At 42.9% G+C, this 22,828-nt stretch overlaps 1 protein-coding gene across 2 annotated transcripts in view; it reads right to left on the reverse strand.

Annotated features, from left to right (window-relative positions):
- The window catches only part of LOC146180228 (laminin subunit alpha-1-like), a 206,396-nt gene that overhangs the window by 87,300 nt on the left and 96,268 nt on the right, over positions 1-22,828 (reverse strand). For both annotated transcript variants that reach the window (XM_084579439.1, XM_084579438.1), the window contains exons 14-26: positions 22,164-22,265; positions 20,106-20,320; positions 18,133-18,244; positions 17,103-17,216; positions 16,024-16,250; positions 14,085-14,290; positions 13,682-13,788; positions 10,167-10,350; positions 9,291-9,397; positions 8,714-8,897; positions 5,277-5,416; positions 4,005-4,232; positions 56-196 (exon numbers count right to left, since the gene is read on the reverse strand). In XM_084579439.1, the coding sequence (XP_084435565.1) occupies positions 56-196; positions 4,005-4,232; positions 5,277-5,416; positions 8,714-8,897; positions 9,291-9,397; positions 10,167-10,350; positions 13,682-13,788; positions 14,085-14,290; positions 16,024-16,250; positions 17,103-17,216; positions 18,133-18,244; positions 20,106-20,320; positions 22,164-22,265 (2,067 nt within the window). The remainder of the gene's footprint in view (positions 1-55; positions 197-4,004; positions 4,233-5,276; positions 5,417-8,713; positions 8,898-9,290; positions 9,398-10,166; positions 10,351-13,681; positions 13,789-14,084; positions 14,291-16,023; positions 16,251-17,102; positions 17,217-18,132; positions 18,245-20,105; positions 20,321-22,163; positions 22,266-22,828) is intronic.

The raw sequence follows: 22,828 nt of genomic DNA on the forward strand, positions 1-22,828 counted from the left end.
TCCTGAAGTGCAGAACAGCACAGTGTTTGTACGCATGTTCTGAATTTGTCCTTACCAGCCCCCAGACGCGGTTGGCCTGTGTGCAGTGCTCGGCGCGTCCAAACATGAAGCACTCTGTGCAGCCACGAGGGTTGCTCTCCAGCAGCGAGAAAGTCCTGTCCCGACAGCGGTCGCAGCGCCGCCCTTCAACATTCACCTGCACGCAATTGAAACAAATGCACTAAGTGTACAACGACACCCAAGACATTAACAGTAGCACTTCATTGAAGCACTGGAATGAACTGAAGTGAACTGAACACATCAGGTAAGCACACGCTGTACTTATCACCAGGCAGCCAGAATTGTGAATTCTCATCAGCAATGAACGTAATGCAAGCTAAGTATGTCTATAGGCAGCAATTATTATTCCTTCACTAGTCCAGCACAAATGTGTCAGTAATTATCTGTGTATCATACATGACACATGTCCTGATGGCATCTGTAGTGCTGTCAGTACCCAACTACCAGCACTCCCATCAGTGAAGCGATCACTACTCCTTCAACACTGATACCGCAAATGAATAAAATACTTTGACTAGAGCTCTTTTCCATTATCTCTGCATTAGTTGCTGTCAGTACAAAATATAAGGTGTGATCAGGTGGTGGTCAGAACTGTTTCTTGTACTCCTGCCAGTGCTTTCGTTGCCGACAGTGACATCATTAGTATAATTATCAGTACAGAGATTAGAGCATTTACTAGACCCTTTGTTAATACTCAAGCTGCCAGGACTGCTATTAGTGTATAGGGGAACACTTAGGCTCTTCTTTAAGCATAACGAGATAGCATTAATGGCTCTTCTCTGCGACTCCCTTTGTGGATTCTTGTTCATGCACATGCAATTTGCTACTTTTGATTTTTCACTCACTATGACAACAATACCAGCTAGATTTTTCACAAATCTTACAGCGCTATATTTACATTAAAAAAAGGGCGATAAAAAAAAAGGCGATAAGAGCTCCAGGTGACTGTCCTTTAATGATGAAAACTGCTATCAGTACACTGCTATCGAAACTATATACAACAAATATCAAAATACAGACTCTTCATTTGCTTTAATGATAGCCAATCAAATAGAGCCCCTCCAAATCAGAAGAAAAAAAAAGCAGTAGGGGTTCAACGCTGCCGAACCTGAATATCGAACGTTAACTCTGAGTTACTTAGCAATTCGGGAAGATGTGCAGGTTGCATGGTTGTGTAAGTTCCCAGTAAAAAGAACCATTGTAACCAATTGGAATCTCAATGGGTACCAATTGGACTCAATGGGTTCCTGTTGGAATTTTTTTTCCAAATAGGCAGTCCAATTAGACTCACCAATGGCTTCCAATTGGAATTCCCATTCCCTATAGAACCCGTTGAAAAATCAGTTTGGCAGTCGCATTCCAAATGGACAGTTCAGTTGGTTCCATATAGAATTATAGATTCCAATTGGTTCCAGTTGAATAGGCCAATTGGATCTGCTGCTTGTGCAAACTCTATAGAGTGCCATTTGTACGTAACTATAGTACTAATAAGTTCATGTTCCAAATGAAAACTCAGTTTGACGAATCTTTGCCAACTGCATAGCCCAATTGGTCAAACCCATTGCATCCAATGCGTCTTACCAATTGAGTTCAATTGGTCTGACCAACTGCACTGAGTGCATCCATGGGAACATTCGTATATTTCACAAAGAAAGTAAACACAATATTCTGTTTATAATAACAACTATGAGCAGCTTAACCTGTTAAACTAAATTCAACATCAGCACTATCGCTACAAACAAAATAAAATAAAATAAGTGCACTCAAATGGAAAGAGTCACTGGCGCCAGCATAAGAGTAGGACGAGTGGTGTATATAAGGAGCAGAAGTGTGTTTGCTGGGTATATGTAGTGACCTCGTGTTTTATATGTTACTGTGCAACTGTATATTGTTCTTATGTGAGATATGTGCTTGCCTGTACTCCTTCATTTCCATCAAGCATGTAATTATCAGTTTCCACGTGCTAAACATGCAAATCATCAGTCAGTCTTCCTTTTATCCCAATTGGTATGTCCAATCGGACCCATTGTATACAATGGGTTTGGCTCATTGGATCCCATTGGTATATCCTATTGGACCCATTGCACGCAGTTGGTGTGACCCATTAGATCATATTGTGTGCAGTTGGTCTCACCCATTGGCTGCAATGGGTTAAGTGTCCGACAACACAATTGCTTCCAGTTGGAAAACAAAATGGTCCCAATTGAAAATATCCAATTGATTCCAATGGTCTTTTTTGACTGGGTTGTTTATTTATTGATGATCTTTACACATTATGCAGCACAATTTAAATCCAAATTGACTGAGGTTAAATTCAGGGTGGCCCAGGCCAAATTTAGAACCACCATCTGTTCACCACAATTAAATTAAGCACTAACTGCACATGGCAACAATTTGCGGCGACACATCGTGCGACGGCATCACCGTTGGGCGAAGGGCTGCCAAAGCATTGCCACCCATTGCTGTCATTCAGGTTCTGGCTTTTTAGAAAATTTCGTGTGTTGCCCGAAAGCAGCTTGCGAGGCAGCCAATCGCTGAAAGCTTTGGGATACTCAACTTCTGTTCTGCCTTTCTTTGCGAGTGAAGTTTGTTTTCCAAGTCCAGTTTGAGCAAAGAACCTGCAGACGCTCACTTCGTCTGTTCCGTGCACATATGAGCACATTGAGAGAATTCAGTAAGAGTTCAGTAAGGTAATAAAGGGAAAGAAAGGCTAGTGTGGCCAGATATGGTTACGGATGAGTAAAAAGCGGGGTGTAGGCAGGGATGCTCGCGCTAGGGCTGCTGGGATTCATTTAATCATCTCGCAGTCATCGGTCATCTTCTCTCTGTTCTCCTGTGTTCATAGGCTTGCCGCCCTGTAACAATATTGTTCATTTTTGAAAAGACCGAGATAAATGCAATGCAAGCAATGGGGGGGATTGCAATGCATTTTTGCACTGCAGTGTATTAGAGCACCACTGCCCTGTGACCCATAGAAACGCGATGCATTACAAGAAATTTCATCTTTGTTTTATCGTACTTCATGATGTTTAGTGTTAGAAATGGAATACTAGCGTGAATGCACTCCCCTTGACAAAACAACGAAGCGGTGGTAACAGAACAACGCTGTAAGTGCACCGCTCTGTCGCTGGGTCCCATCGCATCGTGAGGTGTGCACCAACGGCAACGACAGGTGTTGGCGTCATCGTCGCGCAACGCATCGCCAAGGGTTGTCTTCTCATGCGGTTATCGTTTAGGCTAGACATGGCAAAAATTGGCCGAGGTCTAATTTTGAGAATGGCTCTGGCTAAATTCGGAAGTCACCATCGTGTTCGCCATGGCTGAATTAGGCTGGACACCAACATTTTGTACACATGGCGACGCACACAGGGAGGCACCCCTGCTAAGGCAATGGCATAATGCTACTAGCCACTGCATTCCTTTATTAGAGGTCAAATCCTGGTGTCATTTGAGCTTCACGAATGGTTGCAGAAGAGCTGATGCTCTAAAATTTCACGATCGACCTTTCTTCATTTGCTGCTTCACAGAAAATTAAAAATCTCCCTAGACACTTGCATCATGCAGTCAGTAACTCATGAAACCTGACATAAGCATAATTATACATTGGCTCCTTACTCTGCTAAAACAAGCCAATATAAACATTCACATTTCCCACAGACTATCACAGAGTGAAGCTTGTTCCCTGAAATAGAGTTTGAAATCAAAATTTTGTAAATTCTCTTGCTAACGTGTGCAAATCTGTCTGCATATTCTACCGACCTGCTGTTTGGGACCATTCACCATATTCATTGAATTGTGCTATTGTTCTTGATGCTTTAAATATGGATTTTCTTGTTCAATTTTTGCCCACCCTGCTTGGACCGCATCAGGTCTGCAGTACAGTGTAAGCAGACACCCCTGCCATCAAGGCTGCTGCTACCAGCACTGGCAGTGCCTGCACTGACCTTGCAAGGGCACTGTCCCCGCTCGTCGCACTGGCAGATGCCCGAATGGCAGGCCGCAGGGTCTGTGCCGGCCGGGTGGCAGTCACAGCGCTTGCAGTTGGGGAAGTTGTAGTAGCCCGGCCGGCAGTGGTCGCAGTGCTTCCCCTCGAATCCCTCCAGGCACTGGCACTGGCCCGTGTTCTCGTCGCAATTGGGACTCAGGGAACCAAGCTTGTTGCAGTTGCACAGCTGAGAGAAGAAGCGAGTGTCATGCGCGTGTCACAGGTGTGCACACATATTTGCGCAAAGCACGTGGCGTAGCGCTTTGCCTGCCTCATGAAGCAGACTCCACATTGTCTGTTACCAGCTCTCACCACATCTGCTCTAATCGATTTCGGCCACTGGGCTCAGTTTAATTTGGAAACTCTTCAGTCAAGTTTTCACACAGAGTCTTGATGTCAGCTGCTCACAGTCACCTCTAACCAACAGTTACAAAACAGTTTATGGAGTTTGAAGTCCCAAAGTAACTCGCAATAAAATTGTCTAGAGCCACAGTGGAGGGCTCATTTCAACCACATGGGCTTCTTCACTAGGCACTAACATCGTACAGTACTGGCACCTTGAGTCCTGCCCCCATCGAAAAATGTGGCTGCTGTGGAAAGGATTTAACTTGCGCCCTTGGGGTCAGCAGTGAAGGGTCCTAAGCATTAAAGCCACTGAAGCAGGATCAAAATGAGAGCATGAATAGGAACAAAAGGAGAAAACAAATAACACGACAAATACCGCAAGGTAAGCAGGAATATATACATTTTAAATAATATGTATATATATTCTGAAGAGGCCATTGAAGTTATTTCGAAGCGAAAGCTGAGAATCAGTAAAGCAATTGGTAACATGGAATCTCCGACAGCTGGTGGGAATGAACTCATAAGAAGCTAGAGGAAGACATCCAAACTTTTTAGGTCACACAAAGAAAGAAACATTAGGCGAGGGCATGTTTAAATGAATGCAAGAATGATGATACAGTACAGAAGGAACCAGTAATATAAAATGAATGCTGAGGAAGCAGCACGGAACAGAAAACAAAACAGGGTAATCCAAAATCTTCAGAATTATAAAAACCCCGTTACAACAAACACCTGCTTCTGTCATATCACTTTTCCTCCCTCTGATCCTGTTCTACACAAAGTGTGAAGTATTTATGACCAAATGAAGCTCCTGAATAAAAGAAATCTGTGCAACAGATGCAGTCCATCAAGCTTTCACTGTGAACGAGCAGCTCCCTGGTATTACCTTGCAGCCGTCGACTGGGTGGTATCCCCAGGCCCCTGTGTTACACCGGTTGCAGCGAGGGCCCCCGGTGTTCTTAGGGCAGATGCAGCGACCGGTCTCCTCATCACAGACATGACCGGGTGCCTCACATGGCTCACAAGCTGCAGCAGTGAAGGTGAATGGAAAAGTCAGCTCACTAGTTTCTACAAATTAGCACTGGAATAGCACACAAAGCACAAGGCACTAAACACATCAGTAGCAGGCATCCAGTGTAATGTGGCAAGCAAGAGGTATAGCATGCCTTGTGTTGACTGTTTATTTCTTCCTTTCTATTTTGTTAGCATTTCAAAGGCCCCCTAGGGGCATTACATGAGGAGTAGGCTAACACATCATTTAACCCTACAAAGTCAGTTGATTTGTGTAACACAAAATTGTTTTTTTTTTTAGTCATTCTTGACGCATACTTCACATAACTGGAATCATGTCTGTGCAGATATTGTCAGCATTAATAATTACTAAATGTTCCGCGAAACTATAGATAGCATTGTATACACAGATGTTATTTAAATTTGTCTCTCAGCTGTATTTTTCCTATTTTATCTTTGCATTTTTGCCCGTCCCCCTTTGTAACACCTCTGGCCCTGAGAGGTACAATAAATAAGCAAATTAGGTCCTTGGTGACTGACCTAAAATGCCTATATTATGCAGTCCTAATATTAGGCTGAACTATATCCTCCTATTGCGAATTTATCACTGCTCATTCAGCCCAACTCATGAATTTTTTTACTTCTTGCCCAACACAGAGATCAAATTTTTGCACGTTACTAGGGGTGTGCAAATATTTAAATTTTCAAATATCAGTACGAAAAAAAAAATAGAAAATTAAAAACTGCAAACATTGTTCTTCTTCTGTAAAGTGGAGAGTTGGGCCAGTTGATACATATTGGTAAAGATTAAAACCAGGGGATTATTTTTCTTTTGCCACGCGCGCATGTGCTGCTTCTTCGCTGAAGGGTATATATGAATGTCAGTTTTTTAGCAATAAACGCAGTTGTCAGTCCAGCGTTGTGTTGTGTGCTTCTCTCTTTGTCTGCGTCTTTCCACTGGTTTTAATCTTTACCATTGTTCTTCTTGTTTATTTCTAAATTCGTGTAGTATTTGCAAATAAAATTAAACTAGAATTACACAGAAACATATACCCTACTAAAAAATTCAACACACATTTTATACCGAATTCCGTATACCAGTTTTTTGTACAGGATGGACCTGCCTGCATAAAACAGGGTGGAGCTGTCATATCACAGCTAAATGCTCTCACAAATTCAGCCTTCATGGGACCAGAAAAAAATTTTAGATGAACTGAAAGCTCGAATTATCACATACAGGCCTGAAAAAACTGCTGAAAACTGTTTCCATCACTGTAATTTTATCTGATGAACACCTGCATGATAGTTGTCTGCATTTGACATGAGCGAGGTGAGAGCAATGTTTATTCCAGTTTTCATCAATGCGCACACTGTTGGAAAGGCCCTCTTCACAAAGGAAAGGTCTGCCTTCACAAAACACCCCTTCGGATTTTGAGGATGCTTCACTGCATAATCAACCCGATCAAGCATCGCGGGGAAGCGCATAGTGCAGTGAAACTGCAGTGAATTGAAAGTTTTTGAAGCATTTGGTAAGTTTTGAATATTCGAAAATTCCGAGGATCAGTTTTGTACAACGACGTCACTAGAGTCACCTGCACCTAGTGCGGATGCACAGCACAGCACCCCCCCCCCCCTACCTGGCCTTACCTAGCTGGCACCTGGCCTTACTAAAGGCGCCCTCCTTTCCTTCTCATTATCTTTTTTTCTAGTCAGTGCGTAGTGATCAGACTTGCCATTCCACTGAGCAACAGGCATCCCATGCCTTCTGATGTTTTGAAAGTGTGAGGCGGATGTGTGACTGGGCCGAGGAGCGAGAAAGGCATAGGAGATAAATGAACGAGACAAAATTTTGCTGGAGAGATACTGCCAGAGATCCTCGCTTTGAAAAGGAGAGTGAACCGCACATCCACAAAGAGAGGCAATGGGGCAGCGCGACCGCCGACGGGTGTCTAACTACTACACAGGGGTTTTCGATAGGTATCGAGTTAATGCTGGTATTTTCAGCCAGGGTAAACGCACACACACAGGTCTAGTCAATTGTGAGAATGGTGTCGAGTGAAAATGGTGTCGGCATAAAGTTAAGGCATGTGTTTTCAAGCACTCCTCACAAAAGAGCAATTCGTTCTACGAGAAGATCACACTTGCCAGTCAGTGTCTCAGCAGCACCATGCGTGCCTTTTTGCATCTTTACACAATAATTAATTTCGTCCCCCGCCCCTTCCTTCCTCTCACTGCCCAGCTGCACCCCCCTGGGCACTGCACTCGGTGCGGACCGCACCCCCCTCACGACGCCACTGGTTTTGTCAACATGAATCGAAGAACAAACATATTCTATTATTTCGTATTCGAAATGCTTTTGAAAGAATACAAGCATCATGTGACAAGTAACATCACATCCTGCTGCTGTCCAGTGCACTAGTTATGAACTTCAGAAGTCAAAAGTGTACCATCAAAAAATTTCATAAAGAACTAATTGCTGCATGCTGACAGATTCTGCTTAATAGCCCTTGATGTTGCAGAGTACATACCCTAAATAAGAAATTGGGGGAAGAATTTTTGTGTAAAAGTTCCATAACTTGAACTTGGGCATTCCAAAGGACCCTAACAGCTAACAGGAGTGAAGCACTATATTGAAGCAGTCAACAACTTTGGCTGCAAATGCAAAAAGCTCATGGGACTCAAAAAGGTACACATACACATGTGAATGCAATCTATGAGCAGCAAGCTTAATGAGTAGGCATAATACCGCAAAATTAGAGGAACATGGCCGTGCCTACTAAACTCATTTTTGTCATCCTTTGAGTTTGTTTCTTTTTTGTCTTCTTTCCACAACACATGCTGGCCTCACATGTGTCTGGGTCATTCAACAATGTTCTGAACAGAGCAATACTCTTGAAGTTCAGTCCACAAAATGTTTGCGCCTCATTCGTGTGTCGTCTTTCACTTGTCTCTGTCTATCAAGTAGCGCAGTATTCCCCAGCACAAAATGTTGTCTGCTTGCTACAATGGATTGATTCCACATGTTCTGACTCAAGTACCAGCAGCGTTAAATAATATATGATTAGAACAAATGAAAAACAAACAGTGAAATGAGAAATTTAGTTGGGGGAGCCCAAGCTAACTTTGAACAATAAACAGGTTGCTCCCTGGAATTGCTAATAAAGGCCACACGCATATACTCTCGAGCCACTAAAAAACTATTTTCTTGCAGTTGTCTTGTTTGCATTCACAGTGATGCTGGAGGCACATTTCACTGTAGTTCGCCTTTCTTCTGGCGGTAAGAATTGAATGAAGGCAGCGAACTGCACGAACCTCTGCATCCGTGGTGTGAGAAGCGGAAGTAGCCCGGCAGGCAGACATCGCAGGCCATTCCTCCGACGCCAGGCTTGCACGGGCACTGGCCCGTCCGGTCATCACACTGCGCACTCACAGAGCCAGTGGTGTTGCAATGGCACGGCTCACAGCCTCCGGGGGAGGCCAGGTTCCAGTATCCGGGCTGCAGGTGCACACACACACAGATGGGCTAGTTAGGCTAGTTAGAATACATTCATTCTAAAGGAGTCTCAGTGCACATGGGGACAAAAACCTAAAGCTTATGGTGCACTTGTATGGCGCATATCTTCGTGTTTCCTGCCTGTGAGCACTGTGACCTCTTTGGAATGAACACAGAGACATCACAGAAGGCCAGTACATGTCATGGGTCAATTTTCTTGCTCGGAAAAAAAGCATGACGGATATTTTACAAAGGCACCTTGACACACTCACTTGCCAGACTTTTACTAGCCACCAATAGAACCACTGGTGCCATACTAAAAAGTAAGACACGAAAAGGAGGTGGCGAACAAATGGGGCACAAGAAATATGAATACATAAAGCCGTTTACAAGTACCTTACAGCGGTCACAGGCACGGCCCACCACATTGGGTTTGCAGGGGCACTGCCCCGTGTTTTCGTCACATTCTGGGCTGAGGGATCCGTGGGGGTCACAACCACACCCTGGGACACAATGGGAATGCACTCAAACAGCACATATTCCACAGCAACATGAGAGGTGCAAAATGCACACATATATTGCACCCAATCTGATTTTTCAATTTTATAAAAGAGATTTTGTATGGGCTAAAAATTTACATGTCTTGGAGATATAACAGGGAATTTCTTTTTTATAGCTTTGGATTTCTTTAAAACATTCATCTAGTATTGAATGCTTGCTCATTACTTCCAACAGAAAACATTGTCAGGCTTAAAGTTAAAGCTACAATATGCACAAAAATTTATAGGCTAGAGAGTATCAAGCCAAGGTACTGCAGTTTCACACAAACTGAATCTTGTACTGAGATTGAATTTTTTTCAACCTACTAATAATCAGCCTAGCATCCATCTTAGCAAAAAGTTAAAATGTAGAGTGAACTTCACATTTCACTTCACACATAAAGATCTCAGTGTGAAACAAACACAAATGAGCAGCACGGAGGTTATTTTCTGATAAAATACAAGGAACTAAAATTCTTTTTTAGGGCAAATGAATACATGCCTCTTTAGGATAGTACTTTACACGAGCACATGCAAGCATTATTGTGTCATTTTCGCAAATATAATGCAGCTTTCATTAAATCTGCATTTATTTTAAGAATGCAACCAGAGAATTCGTAAACATCAATGCTACGACCAGCCAATGTATCATTAGCTAAATTCAAGGTCAATAGTCGCTCTCCACAAAAAAGATGAACAAAAAAAGAATCAGTCAGCCACCACAGTTGCTTACATTTGCAGCCATCTGGAAAAATGGAGAAACCGTAGTGGCCCTCGAGGCAGGAGTCACAGAGGGTGCCAAACACCCCAGGTCGGCAGATGCAGTTGCCCGTGATTGGGTCACACCGTTCGGAGATGGAACCCTGCAGGTTGCAGCGACAGGGAGCACAGCCGCGCTCCACACCTCCAAAGCCATCCTGAAAGAGCATCCCAAATGAAAAGAGCCAGTCAAGTAGCATCAGAGTTAAAATTCAGCAGCACCTATAATTCCTGGTCATGAAACAAAGCTGTAACAATGCAGCAACATTTATTTTGTTACCGTTTGTCTTTGTGTGCTTAAGGTCACACATTTTGATAACAAGAAAAAATGAGGGAATCGCCAGTCTTGAGTAGTACAACATTGTTAAATTTCCTGGCAAAATTTATGCTATGGTTACACAACTATCATCATCATCATCAGCCTGCATGGCGAAGGCCTCTCCCCTATTCCTCCAATTAATCCGGTACAATACGTGCTAGCTGCAACCACTTGACCCCAGAAAACTTTTTAACCTCGCCCGCCCACCTAACTTTCTGCCGCCCCCTGCTGCGCTTCCCTTGGAATCCGATTTGTGACTTCCTTGAGTTGCACCATTACAGTACAGTTAAAACTAAAACTCTGCAGCGGTTGCTTGGTGATTGAACAGTGCTAGGGGTGATACACAAGGACTGAAACAATGAAAGACACATAGCTGCTTATTAGCTGCATGTACATGTAGAGCAGGATGCACGTTTCTGACGGCTCTTCTGGTATAATCTTTGATATCATGTTTTACCACAATCTACTCCAAGTTGTGCAAAAACCAACACGTGTTACTGCTTCTTCATACTTGGTTCTTGATCTTGTTTTTATTCCCCTTCTTATAAATAACTACAATGTTTTAGTTGATCCGGGGATTTCTGATCACCAGATTGTTTCAGTCACTTTTTCCTTACATGGTACTCGACCCAATCACGCTTCTATGCTAAAAACTGTGAAAGATTACGCTCATGCCGATGACGTAAGCATAATAGATTACCTAGGTTCTCACCTCGAAAACTTTTCTGGTAATGACATTAATGCATTATGGAACAGAACAAGTTTAAAAATGTATGCTTCTTTTGTTTTGACAGCTTCGTTCCTAACAAAGTAAAAAAGACTGATAAGCATAATCCATGGATGACTAGGGACATAATACATTCAAAAAAGGAAAGCAAAGCGGGCAAGAAAGAAACCGTACAGCTTCACATGACTTTATCCAAATTCGTCGCGCCCTTTCAAATGCCATTCAGTCAGCCAAACATTTTTATTTTAACACTACCTAGCCTAACTTTATCAAATCAGATCCTGATAAATGTTGAAACTTTGTTAGTGAGCGTAAGAAACTTATTGAGCACATTTCACATGAAGATACCTTAATAACAGATCCTGAGGCTATTGCATCACATTTCAACTGCCACTTCAGCACTGTCTTTTCCATCTCTGAACCCTTTGTAAACACACCTTGTGATACTCTTGACAATAACATTATTTCATATGAGGGCATTGTTAATATGATGTTAAGGTTGAAAGTAAAATCATCCCCAGGATCAGATGGTATTCCAAATGCATTTCTCCAGCACTATGCAGAGCAATTAGCAAGGTACATTGTATTAATCTTTCAGCTATCAATCAGATCGTCCTCTCTTCCAGATGACTGGAAGATAGCGCACGTAGTGCCTGTGTTTAAAAGGCAACCCATTATCATTATCTGATTACTGCCCTATTTCCTTGGTATCATCAACCTGTAAAATGCTTGAACATATAGTGAGTACTCTCATCTCTGACTTCCTAAATAACCACAATATTCTATCTCCATTCCAGCATGGCTTCAGAAAGGGGTTTTCAACCACAATACAGTTAACAACAGTTGTTCATTTTTTCGCTTCTGTCCTCAACAGAGGTAGACAAATAGACACTATATTTTTGGACTTCAGCAAAGCTTTTGATCGTATTCCGCATGACAAATTTATTTTCAAATTAAAGGAGCTTGAACTTCCCAGTTTCCTCATTGCCTGGATCTCCGCCTACTTAACTAACCGTTCTCAGTACGTACATATAAATGGTTCAGACTCTGACTGTCTTCCAGTCTCTTCCAGTGTTCCGCAAGGTAGTGTTCTCGGGCCACTCCTCTTCCTGATAGTTTGCAACGATATAATTAATGTGATCCACGATCCCGTGAAAATTCGTCTCTTCGCCGATGACTGCGTTATCTTTTATAAAATTGTGGTACCCGAAGACCAGCACGCACTTAATGTCGAACTAATTAATATACTAAAATGGTGCAAGGAGTGGGGCATGCTCCTAAACTCAGAAAAATCTGTCTTGCTTCGCATAACCAGGAAAAAATACCCGCTTCAGTACACTTACTCTATCCAGAACCGCAGTTTAACCGAAGTGAAGGAATATTAAATATCTTGGCGTTACACTAAATAACCGCCTCAGCTGGAACACAAATATTTTCAACATCTCCTCTTCAGCCTTTCGCAAACTTTGCCTGCTCAGACACAAGCTTAAGGATGCTCCCGCTCATGTTAAACTTCTCGCATACACAACACTTGTAAGGCCTAGGCTTGAATATGCTTGCACAGTGTGGGACCCGCATACGATGTGCAACATAAATGCTCTTGAAAAAATTCAGAGATGGGCAGTGCGTTTTATTTATTCCAAATACGGTCGCACCGACTCGGTATTTGAATTAATGGCAGAAAATGGTATTGTCACTCTCCAAGCAAGGAGAAAATTCCTCCGTCTTAAATTTTTATTTCTTTTACTTATTAACAAACTTGCACTTGATCCTAGCCCTTACGTTTGCCCTCTTACCACTAGGCAGACACGCCACTCTCATGCCCTCTCTTTAGCACCTCACTTTGCAAGGACTAACTTATACAAATTCTCCTTTTTCCCTAATACAATTGCAGATTGGAATAGTTTGCCTGCTTGTTCCCTCCAGTCTTTAGATATGCTTCAATTAAGTATGTAATGACTTATGAAATATTGCCTCCTGTCAGTTCTTGGGTGTCAGTTTTGATTGTGTCAGTATTTTTGTTTTTTTTTTACTGTTGTTGTGCTTATATTTTATGTGCGGTAATAACCGCTTCAACTGGCCTACTCGATGTGTTGGTGTGTTTTGTACCTTGTGCTTTCATGCTTTTTTGAATTTTATGTAAATGTATGCCACTCCTGCTTGGGCGCTCAGCCTGCAGTATGTTCAAAATAAATAAATAAATAAGTTCAGAAAGTTTTGTCATATAAACTGTGGTTTAAATAGACTGATGGTAAAATTGCTTGATGTCATTGTAAAGTTGCTGAATTTCCATAAACCTGTGATAGCTGCTTGTTAGCTATTCAACTGCTAGCATGCATACATGAACACAGAGAAAACCTGCACAGCATGTCAGACTACTCACACCCTTGTTACAGAGATGCAGTTCTCCTGTTTAGCTGTGCCAATGTTGTTTCAGCCTCACCTGGCACCTGTCACAGGTCCTCCCCGCAAAGCTGGCCTTGCAGGGGCACTGGCCGGTCGTCTTGTTGCACACCTGGCTGATCGAGCCTGTCAGGCTGCAGTCACAAGCTGAAACAAGGGAGGCGCGGCAAAGAGCAGTCAACCCAGCTCAGCCTGTTAGGGTGAAGATAAAGTCATGCATCGCATGAAGATGGCCACCTTCATCAACCAACACTGAGAAGAAATGAAACAAAGGAATGTCACACAGAGTAAATAATGGCTGAGAGGAACTTCACCAACAAGCAACTTCATGAGCCCTTCAAGGATTCCTTAGTGGCGGCCGGAAACTTCATTACAAAAGCGACTTCACGAGCACTTCAGGAATTTTCGTTTTCAACAGTGGTGACGTAGCCAAAAGCACTCACGTCGGCAGTCCCCAGTGGCTGGGTTTCCAAAGTAGCCATCCAGGCATTCAAGGCAGTTCCAGCCACCCGTGTTCCCTTGGCAGCGCAGGCAGCGGCCAGTGCGGTGGTCGCAGTAGCCTGGGACGGATGTGTCGGCATTGGGACCACAGCGGCATGGACGGCAAGGTTCGCCAATGGCGGGGTTCCCATAAAAGCCGTCAGCACACCTGCACAGTGGACAAAAGCAGAATATATATGAAAAAAACAGCAGGGAGACTAACCAGGCATGTATCCAGCTTGTTCTCCTATGATGGAGGAACCAGCTCTATAAGCTGCCAGCCAATGGACTTATGTTCAAAAGTTGTTTCCTCAGGCAATGGCTGGAAAGGAGACAGACCCATAGTGGAAAACTTGTCCATCTCTCTAACGCCACGGTGACAGAGCTAAGAATGCAGTCTCCAGCCTCTTCACACTGACAGACTAAACTCCTGTCATTTTTCACGCGATAAATCAAGCATCTCATTCAAGCTGATTTTCACAGACGATGCAGGAGGTTAACAAAGTGTCAGTCACTTATATAAGAGTATATGTCGTGAAATGAAAGTGTGATCATTACAAATAATTAACAATCTCTTTGATGGAGTGAATTTTCATACAAAGGAATAAAACGATACCACGAATGTCTCTGCACACATGCTGAATCACAGTGAACATAATTATGCATCATGATAAGCCAGCAATAAAGGTAGCTGCAATTCTCATTTCATATATATATAAGCTCCCCCATTCCAATCAACAAAATCACTGAAAATTTCCTAATGAACCATGCAACATTAGCCACCCTTCATGCTGGTGGTGAAGAGCAGTCTAAAACATCTACTGCATAGCTGTTCAAAACGCTCCAAACTTGCATAACAACCTTTTCTACCCTTGCTTTAGTATTGGCCATTTACCTTTTAAAGGGCCCATGAAAAGCTATATACTAAAATTAGAAAACGCTCACAAGTAATAGGTATCCCATCAGTCCCCTCTTCAATGCAAAAATATTCAAGCTAGCATCACTAACACCAAAAATATCGGCTACCAAAATTGACGCTCCTCCTCACCCTCCTCAACTCAGCTCACGCCAGTGCGGAAGAAAAAAAATCTAGAAAACAAGCTGCGTTGGTGCCCCACTACGTGCTGTTCAGCCTGTGTCATTTGGAAGCGTCCAATGAGTGGGTGCACCCAGCAAGCCCCGATGACGTCACATGGGAGGTTTGCATCAATCATATGGGATGCTTGCGCAGGGCGAACGTCGCCCTAATGAGTTTCCGAGTGGTTGTTAGGAATACTTTTTAAAAACTATTTGTAAATTATCAGCTCCATGCAATGCTTTTAAATTTGGCTCAAATATACTCACAAAGACCACCTCTATAGATTTCTCCACTTAGCCACTAGAATATTGGAGAAAGCACCATTTCAGGGGACCTTTAAGACAACTTTTAATCTTTTATAAGAAGTACCTCGCTTTAACATACTGGCCATCATGGACTTTGAAGTATATGTGTGCACTGACTTGACAAGAAATAAAGAATGGCGTTCCACTTTATCTGTAGCTGGACACACTAATTTCTATGAACAAATTTTTACCTAATTGATCATTTTGCTAAACAGGTATGGCTTCTTGTGTCCAGTAATTCTTAATGTCTTTACTGCCTTTCCTCAAACTACCAACTATCTAAGGCAATCGGCGTGTAAAAGAAAATAACAAAATAGACGGGTCAATGACTAGCTGGAAAAAGTGGTAAAATTACCTCCTACAGCTTTCTCCATGTTTTCACACTGCATCTAGCACCTTCCTATGCATTGGAAGGTCAGAAGATGCATCAAACTGTATCAAACTGCAAGGTACTACCTAAATTTTATGAACAAAAAAGAAACGTTGCGAGAACAGAATACCTTTCGAGTATACGAGTACCTTTCACACTTGTTGCCTGCATGGTTTGGTGGGCACTCCAGACAAATGTAATCACTCTCCCCAGCTGGAGTAACAATTGTTCGGCACTCTGGCGGCAGATCATCCAGGCTGGAACCCGGGGGACAAGTGCACGGCTTGCAGTCATCGGGAAAACCCAGGAGTGCATTGCCATAGAACCCCGGCAAGCATTCACCACAGTTTGGGCCAGTGGTGTTGTGCAGACATTCCTGCAATGTCAACAAGAAACAAATGTGCCATTTTTCTCAATGGTCAAATGGAGAATGAATCCTAATAAGAAAAGGACAAGATCAATTGTTAGCCTTAATAAATACTCAAAATTGCTTGGTGGCCAGTCATAGCTAAAATCTGCAGGCCATACTGCCTGAAGTTTGCGTGAAACTCAGATGAACTACTATTTTATGTGCAAAAAAAATGAGGACCTGTGTCCTACACATTAAAGATTTGACCTTGTCTGTCTTATTTGAAAAATCTACAGTTTGAACCCCTTGCAATGATCCCAAAATGTCAAAGTGTAGAAAGTGATTATAGTTGCTGATGAATTTTGTCTAGCTTTTGGCATGAATACAGCCTTACCGTCCATCTTGCAAGTTATTTGCAGCACAGTGGAGCCTATGAGATCTCGCCAAACCACTGTTCACTACAGCTTTGACGTGAAGTGAGCTAGGATTAGCGAGTCACAGAATGTGGTGTGCAGCCCACACGCAAGCAGTCAGCACATCAGTGCAAGCATGGGTATTCATGCTTCTGGATTACCGACAAGCTCATCTGCTGCCATATGCTCGATATATCAAGCTATCTGTTTTGAATATTTCTATGTTATCTATTTTTATGTTACTGATGTTATTTGTTTCTAACATTGTATTTACCCACTCCTACTATGTCTCCTCTCCGAGACAGCAGTATTTGTAAATAAATAAATCCCTTTCAAGCCCGATAAATCCAAGGTCAACTGTACATGCAAACCATTTAGCCCCGCTCACACGGAGGTGGCATATATGTGCAGTGCAACCGACAAAAGAAAAACAAACAAAACAGCAAAAACACAACAGGCAACGTACATCACATTTGCCAGTGTATGGATCACAAGAGTCAGCGTGGTTGTTGCAGTCGCACTTTTCACAGCGGCCACCGAGAACTGTGTTGTTCACTCGACGATAACCTGGGGCACACAGCTGAAAACGAACACATGCAATACACACGAGAGTCAGATTTGTCCAAATAATAATAATGTTAATAAGTAAGACATACAAGGTGTCCAAACAAGTTTCTATGAACAGGGTCAACTGAATTTATTCAGCACCTCGCAACACACTACATGTCTTCAGTGGGCCATTAAAGAGAAACCTGAATGGCAAGCGAACCACAAAAGTAACACTCATTCTCCTAACCCATGTACACACAATCCAAACCAATACATACAGTATCAAGTATGTTCACAGTATGATAAAAACTAAGTGCAAGACCTTCCATAACAACATACACGACAGGTGTTGTACGTAAATAAACTAGGAAGAGCCAACATGTACTACTATCTGAACAAAATGGGAAGTAGTAAATGAACAAATAATTTTTTCTAGAGTGTTGACATTATCTTCTAGTGCTTTAGCATGCCTTTCATAATGTGTTAGCAATATCTTCGTGATATCTGTCCATCTGGAAGAGAGTTAAATGTGGAGAGGTAGTAGCTGAGTGGAGAAGGCGAAACGTCGTGGCCAATCCCTGAAGTTGAGAGGGGAGGAGAGGTGTAGAAGAGAAAAACTGGCTACCAATAAGAAAAGTGGAGAGGAGCAAACATGCAGGCTGATTGCATAGGGGACGCAGGTGAACAAAGAGCAGTGTGTATGCTCTCTACCTTGCTCTTTTCGTCTGGATCTCAGCAATTTCACTCCGTATGCTCAATAAGTAATGTTCCTGGGCTGGTACCAGTAGTTTCACTCCATTCGCAGAAATCGGACGCACAGTCACGTCTCTAACACTAACGCATATACGACTGCATAGACAACATTGACCTGTGACTTTTCATTTTCACATATTCCACAGTGTTTACCTTTCCCCAGACAAGACCTTGAAGCACATGCGAGTCCTTACCTCACAGGAGAGACCTGCATACCCAACGGGGCACTGGCACATCTCGACGGATGTCATTTTTGTCACGGTGCCTGATGCCTTGGATGCGATGGGAAGCTCTACATCATGCAAACTGCATTCATGGAAAATCAAAGCACAGTTTCATGTTTGCTCATCACAATCATCATGCACAAAAAGCAACAGGAAGTTGGCCTTAACTCTGCAGCCCCACTTATAGCGGGAATACACAACGCGCAGTGGCAAGGGCTTATTGCCATACGACTCGGATCACACAAAGCTGATCAAGCGAAACTAATTGGCCATGTCTTGTTTTGAACAAGTCATTAAGAAGTCTTGCAGTAACAAAATGCAATCCAGTTTTTGTGCGCAGGCTCTCAGATTAGAGAACGCTGGCTACCCGACATCACTCCTTGTCTCTGTGGCAGAGAAAGTATTAAAAAGATCAAGGAACAAAAGCGACTTAGGCAAGGTAAAAAAAAATAAGGAGGTATGTGGTACTCCCATACATTCATGCCCTATTGCACAGACTGAAGAAAGTTGCTGAAAGGCATTCTGTGCGGGTCATTTTCTCTGCCCCATGAAAATTAAAAGGAATGTGCGAGAAAGCAAATGAGGAGCGCAAGCCTGGAGCAGAGACGTCTTGTGGCATTAGGCACAAAACTAGGTTTGTCGAGTGCTGCGAGGGAGTAGTTTACAAGATACTGCTCTCATGCAGTCATGCATATGTGGGGCAAACGGGAAGATGCCTTAACGAAAGGCTCAGAGGGCACAGGCACCACTGTAACCAGATTAGTGTGTCTGGAGATCTGGCGCCGCACTGCGCTAGATGCAAAGATTGAGCACCACTTTTCCATGAGATGGCAGTTCTTCTGAACTCTAGAGATAAGCTAACCAGGGAACTGTGGGAGGACCACTGTATCGAATCTGGGAAAGGGACATGTGTAAGCGACCCTTCGGTCACCCTTTCGAAAGAAGGAAAGGAATTCATGGGAAAATAAAAAAGAGACAAATGGTTTTTGTGACAGGTGTATCACGATTGCCCTTGATACGATAGCTACTTTGCTGACTCGTCGATTTTTGTGATATTTTTATGTGTAAAGCTACATACGTGTGTTCACAGCAATAAAATTTCAGTTGATTATTTGCGCTCCTGTGTCTCGTATCGTTTTCTACGTCGGGTTTTTCTTAAGCGCAATGATGTTTGAGCATGTGAAGTATATGCAGAAATGAGTGCTAAATGCAACTGCATAAATGACTGCCATTAATCCGCGGTGCTAAAGAAACTGAGTGCTGCAAGGTGGTGCTACTGAAACGAAATCACATTTATGGCAAATGTCAAAAACAGTTATTTTTTTACAAGGGCCTTAAAGCATTTTTCATCAAAGCTTTTTTTATCACCTCTTGGAAGTTTTTCTCCTCCTATAAGCAGCACCGGCATCCTAGAATGTCCAGTCATGAGCAAAAGTGCTATACAACACGCAGCTAGGTAGCGAAGCTTGGGAAAACTGCATTTCAGTGCCATGTAACAACAGCTGCAAGGAATCTAGATTTTATTGACATGCATGTGTCACTGTCGCTGTCGCTAGATGGCATTTCTATGTGGTTTTCCCAAGTTCCGCCACCGTCTGTGTGTTCTATACCGCTTTTGCTCATGACTGTACATAAAACTGGCCTAGTGCAGAATGCATAATGCATGTGCAACGAAAAATCTTGTTTCTTGTCTTTTGAAGTATAGCAGAGAATCAACTTTTGTCACTTGGATTGCCATTTTTAATTACACATTTTTAATTTCACTTGCTAAAACCCTCCAAATTTTAAAAAGTTCTAAAATTTGTGTGCTTTGCCACTTTTGCCAGTCACAACACTGAGCACACAATGACTGTCCTGGCATGTTGGCCTGCAAAACATAGGCAAGTGGAACCACTTCTGTGGCAGCACGAATTGAAGCATGAACACAAAAGAACAGCACTCACGCTCCCTCGATCTGGTCCGAGTGGTACTTGGCTCGCAGCAGCAGCCGTTCCACATCATCCAGGGCAAGTGTGAACTCCTCGCGTGTTGCTGGTCTCAGAGGGCGGCCATCGTTGTCCAGCACGTGCCAACCATGCTCACGAAGTGGGATGGCAATGGTCACATTGTCTGGGCTTGGCCGCAAGCCCCAGTTGTAGCCAAACCGCTTGCCATTGCCCTGTACATACATGCACGAATGACGTACAGTAGAACCCCTTTATAGTAAAGTCACTGGGACCAGCAAAAATATTTACTAATCAGGGCCTTTACTATCAGTTGTTGGTGACGACATGGTCCTGAAGATGCTGTCTGGTAGTTAAATAGGCACTTACTGAACACGTGTTGTTGCTTAATAAAAAAAAAATTCTGAATTACCTTCCATCTCACTTTTATCTTCTCTTTGTGCAATTTTTTGTTATAAAAATTTTTTACATCTTGTGGAAGTACCTCTTAAGCCTGTTTCACATGCAAGCGAAAACGCTAGCGATTTTTGCAGCGGCAAAGCGAAAAACCTGTTTTCAGCTGTCGCGGTGCAGTTGCATCCGGTTGGAAATTTTTCACTCTTGTCGCTGCCGCTTGCCACTCAGTTCGCTCAGTTGCATGTAAATCAGCCTTTACGCACGAGGACAATGTGGCTATGAATGCAACCAAGTTCGATTTCATGTGAAAACCAAAGCCTTGCGTGAACATGGTGTCACTTTTTGCTGTTTCTGTTTTTTAAAAGGCAATAAATGATAAATGCGCGTGGCACTCAAGTGCTCCACTTTTTGCCTCCGCTGCCTCATGCTTCATGCTGCACAGTGCTGTGAATGTTCACCCATCTCATCCCCTTCCTTATTCCTTGCTGCACTTTTACTCTCCTTTACTTTCCGAAAGACCGCGCCGCCTCCTTTCCATGTTTGTAGACAGTTTTACTTTTTTTTCCCTACGCACTGCGTGCTTTCCCTCACAGCTCCAAGGCGTCCGCAAAGTAGGCTTCTCCTAAAAGCTGCTAAGCCTAGCGGTAAAGCCACTTAAACGAACTCTCGGTGTTGTTTTTGTGTTTTCAAACACGAAAAAATACTTTGCCTCGCGAGTCTAGGTAGTGCACAGGCGGCGATGTCAGAATCGTCACTGCGGCCAGGCGCACTTTGCTATAACTGATTTTTACCAACAACGTATTTACTATAAAGGGGGGAAAATGTACATTTCTCTATGGAAGATGAAATGGGACTTCAGTTTCACTTTACTATATCAGAGCTTTTACTCTATCCGAGTCTCCTATAGCGGGGTTCTAGTGTACTTTCATACAACAAACACATTTATATAGTTTGCTTATGACTGCACAGCTGTAACTTAGTTGATGCGAACTGCATGAAGGCATATATTATTTAAGAAACCTTACACAATCCAAGTAGCACAAGACTTACAATGATAGTTCAATTTATTTGTCTGCAAGGTACTTTATTTGCTCTTCTCCTGAGTTGTCAGTAGATTAAAAGCAAATAAGATATTAGCCTCAAGTGCTACCTATTCCACCACAGTCGAATACAGGACAAAGACTTCTCCCACAGGTGTCCAGTAAACCTGCACAAGTTGCTACCTTGCCCCTGTACATTTCTCACTCTCAGGAAGGATAAATGAGTCGAATGTGTTGGTATAGACTCATAATTATAAAAAATACATAAAAACAGCGGTCTGAGAAAAAATAAAGCATGACACGCTAAACAAGCACTGTCCTGTGCTGTCTTTCTTCCATGTTTCTGCCCTATTTGCAACGCTTTTTGAAAATTCTGTTTCATTTATACATCAGCCTGCTGCACTTAGTTCGGCCTCTCCTCTGCTCCCCAATAAGAGGAGAGCCTCTCTCCACCTGCCAAATGCAACAGGTGGAGAGGGAGGGATAACTCCTAAACACCACCTGCCACAATTGGCAGATAGACAGGCAGAGACTTCACACACACAGACACTGAACATATTTTGTCATTATAGCACTCCTAATGCGCATGAAAAGCAGAATTGTAGAAGCCTCCCTCACTCACTTCAATTATGACATCAGAGCCTTCCACGTAGGATCCCGAAGTGTCTCCACGAGCCACCACATAGCTGAGCATAAACTTGAGATTTCCTCCATATGAGTACAGCTGTTGGCAACAGAAACAAAAAATCATTACATTTTCAGTCACAAATTTCTAATCCATTATTGTGCATTTGGCTAAAACTCTCCCCAAGGCTTAACTACACTCCATCACGGAAGCTGTTTGCAGCGCTGAGAAAGGCCAAGGTGCCCTGGCCCAATCAAGATTAAGCGCACTATGATTGATGGTTGTGCTCCTACGCACCATTCACCCCTTAATTGGCAAATGTGACAGCAGGAGCACTATTTATTTATTTATTCAAGATACGGGCTCCAAATAGGAGTATTGCGTGAGGGGGCGAGTATAGGAAGCGAAGGATATAAAAAGCAAATCATGTCCCACAACATAACCGATGACAACAACAAATGTGACGATCAAGCGTGACTAAAAGTTGAATAACAAAGTGCAATGCAGCATATACAACAACCATATAAAATGCGGCATATAAAGACTGCAGGGTCATTAATGGTAGCAAAGCAATCAGGAAGATCAGTGCACTAGCTGATGGCACACGATAGCACTGATGAATTAAAAGCTGTGGTTCGATCGAATATGCACATAAAGCTCTG

This window comes from Amblyomma maculatum, chromosome 9 (assembly GCF_055883805.1).
Source record: "Amblyomma maculatum isolate TAMU_Amacu chromosome 9, ASM5588380v1, whole genome shotgun sequence".
Taxonomy (NCBI): Eukaryota; Metazoa; Arthropoda; class Arachnida; order Ixodida; family Ixodidae; genus Amblyomma; species Amblyomma maculatum.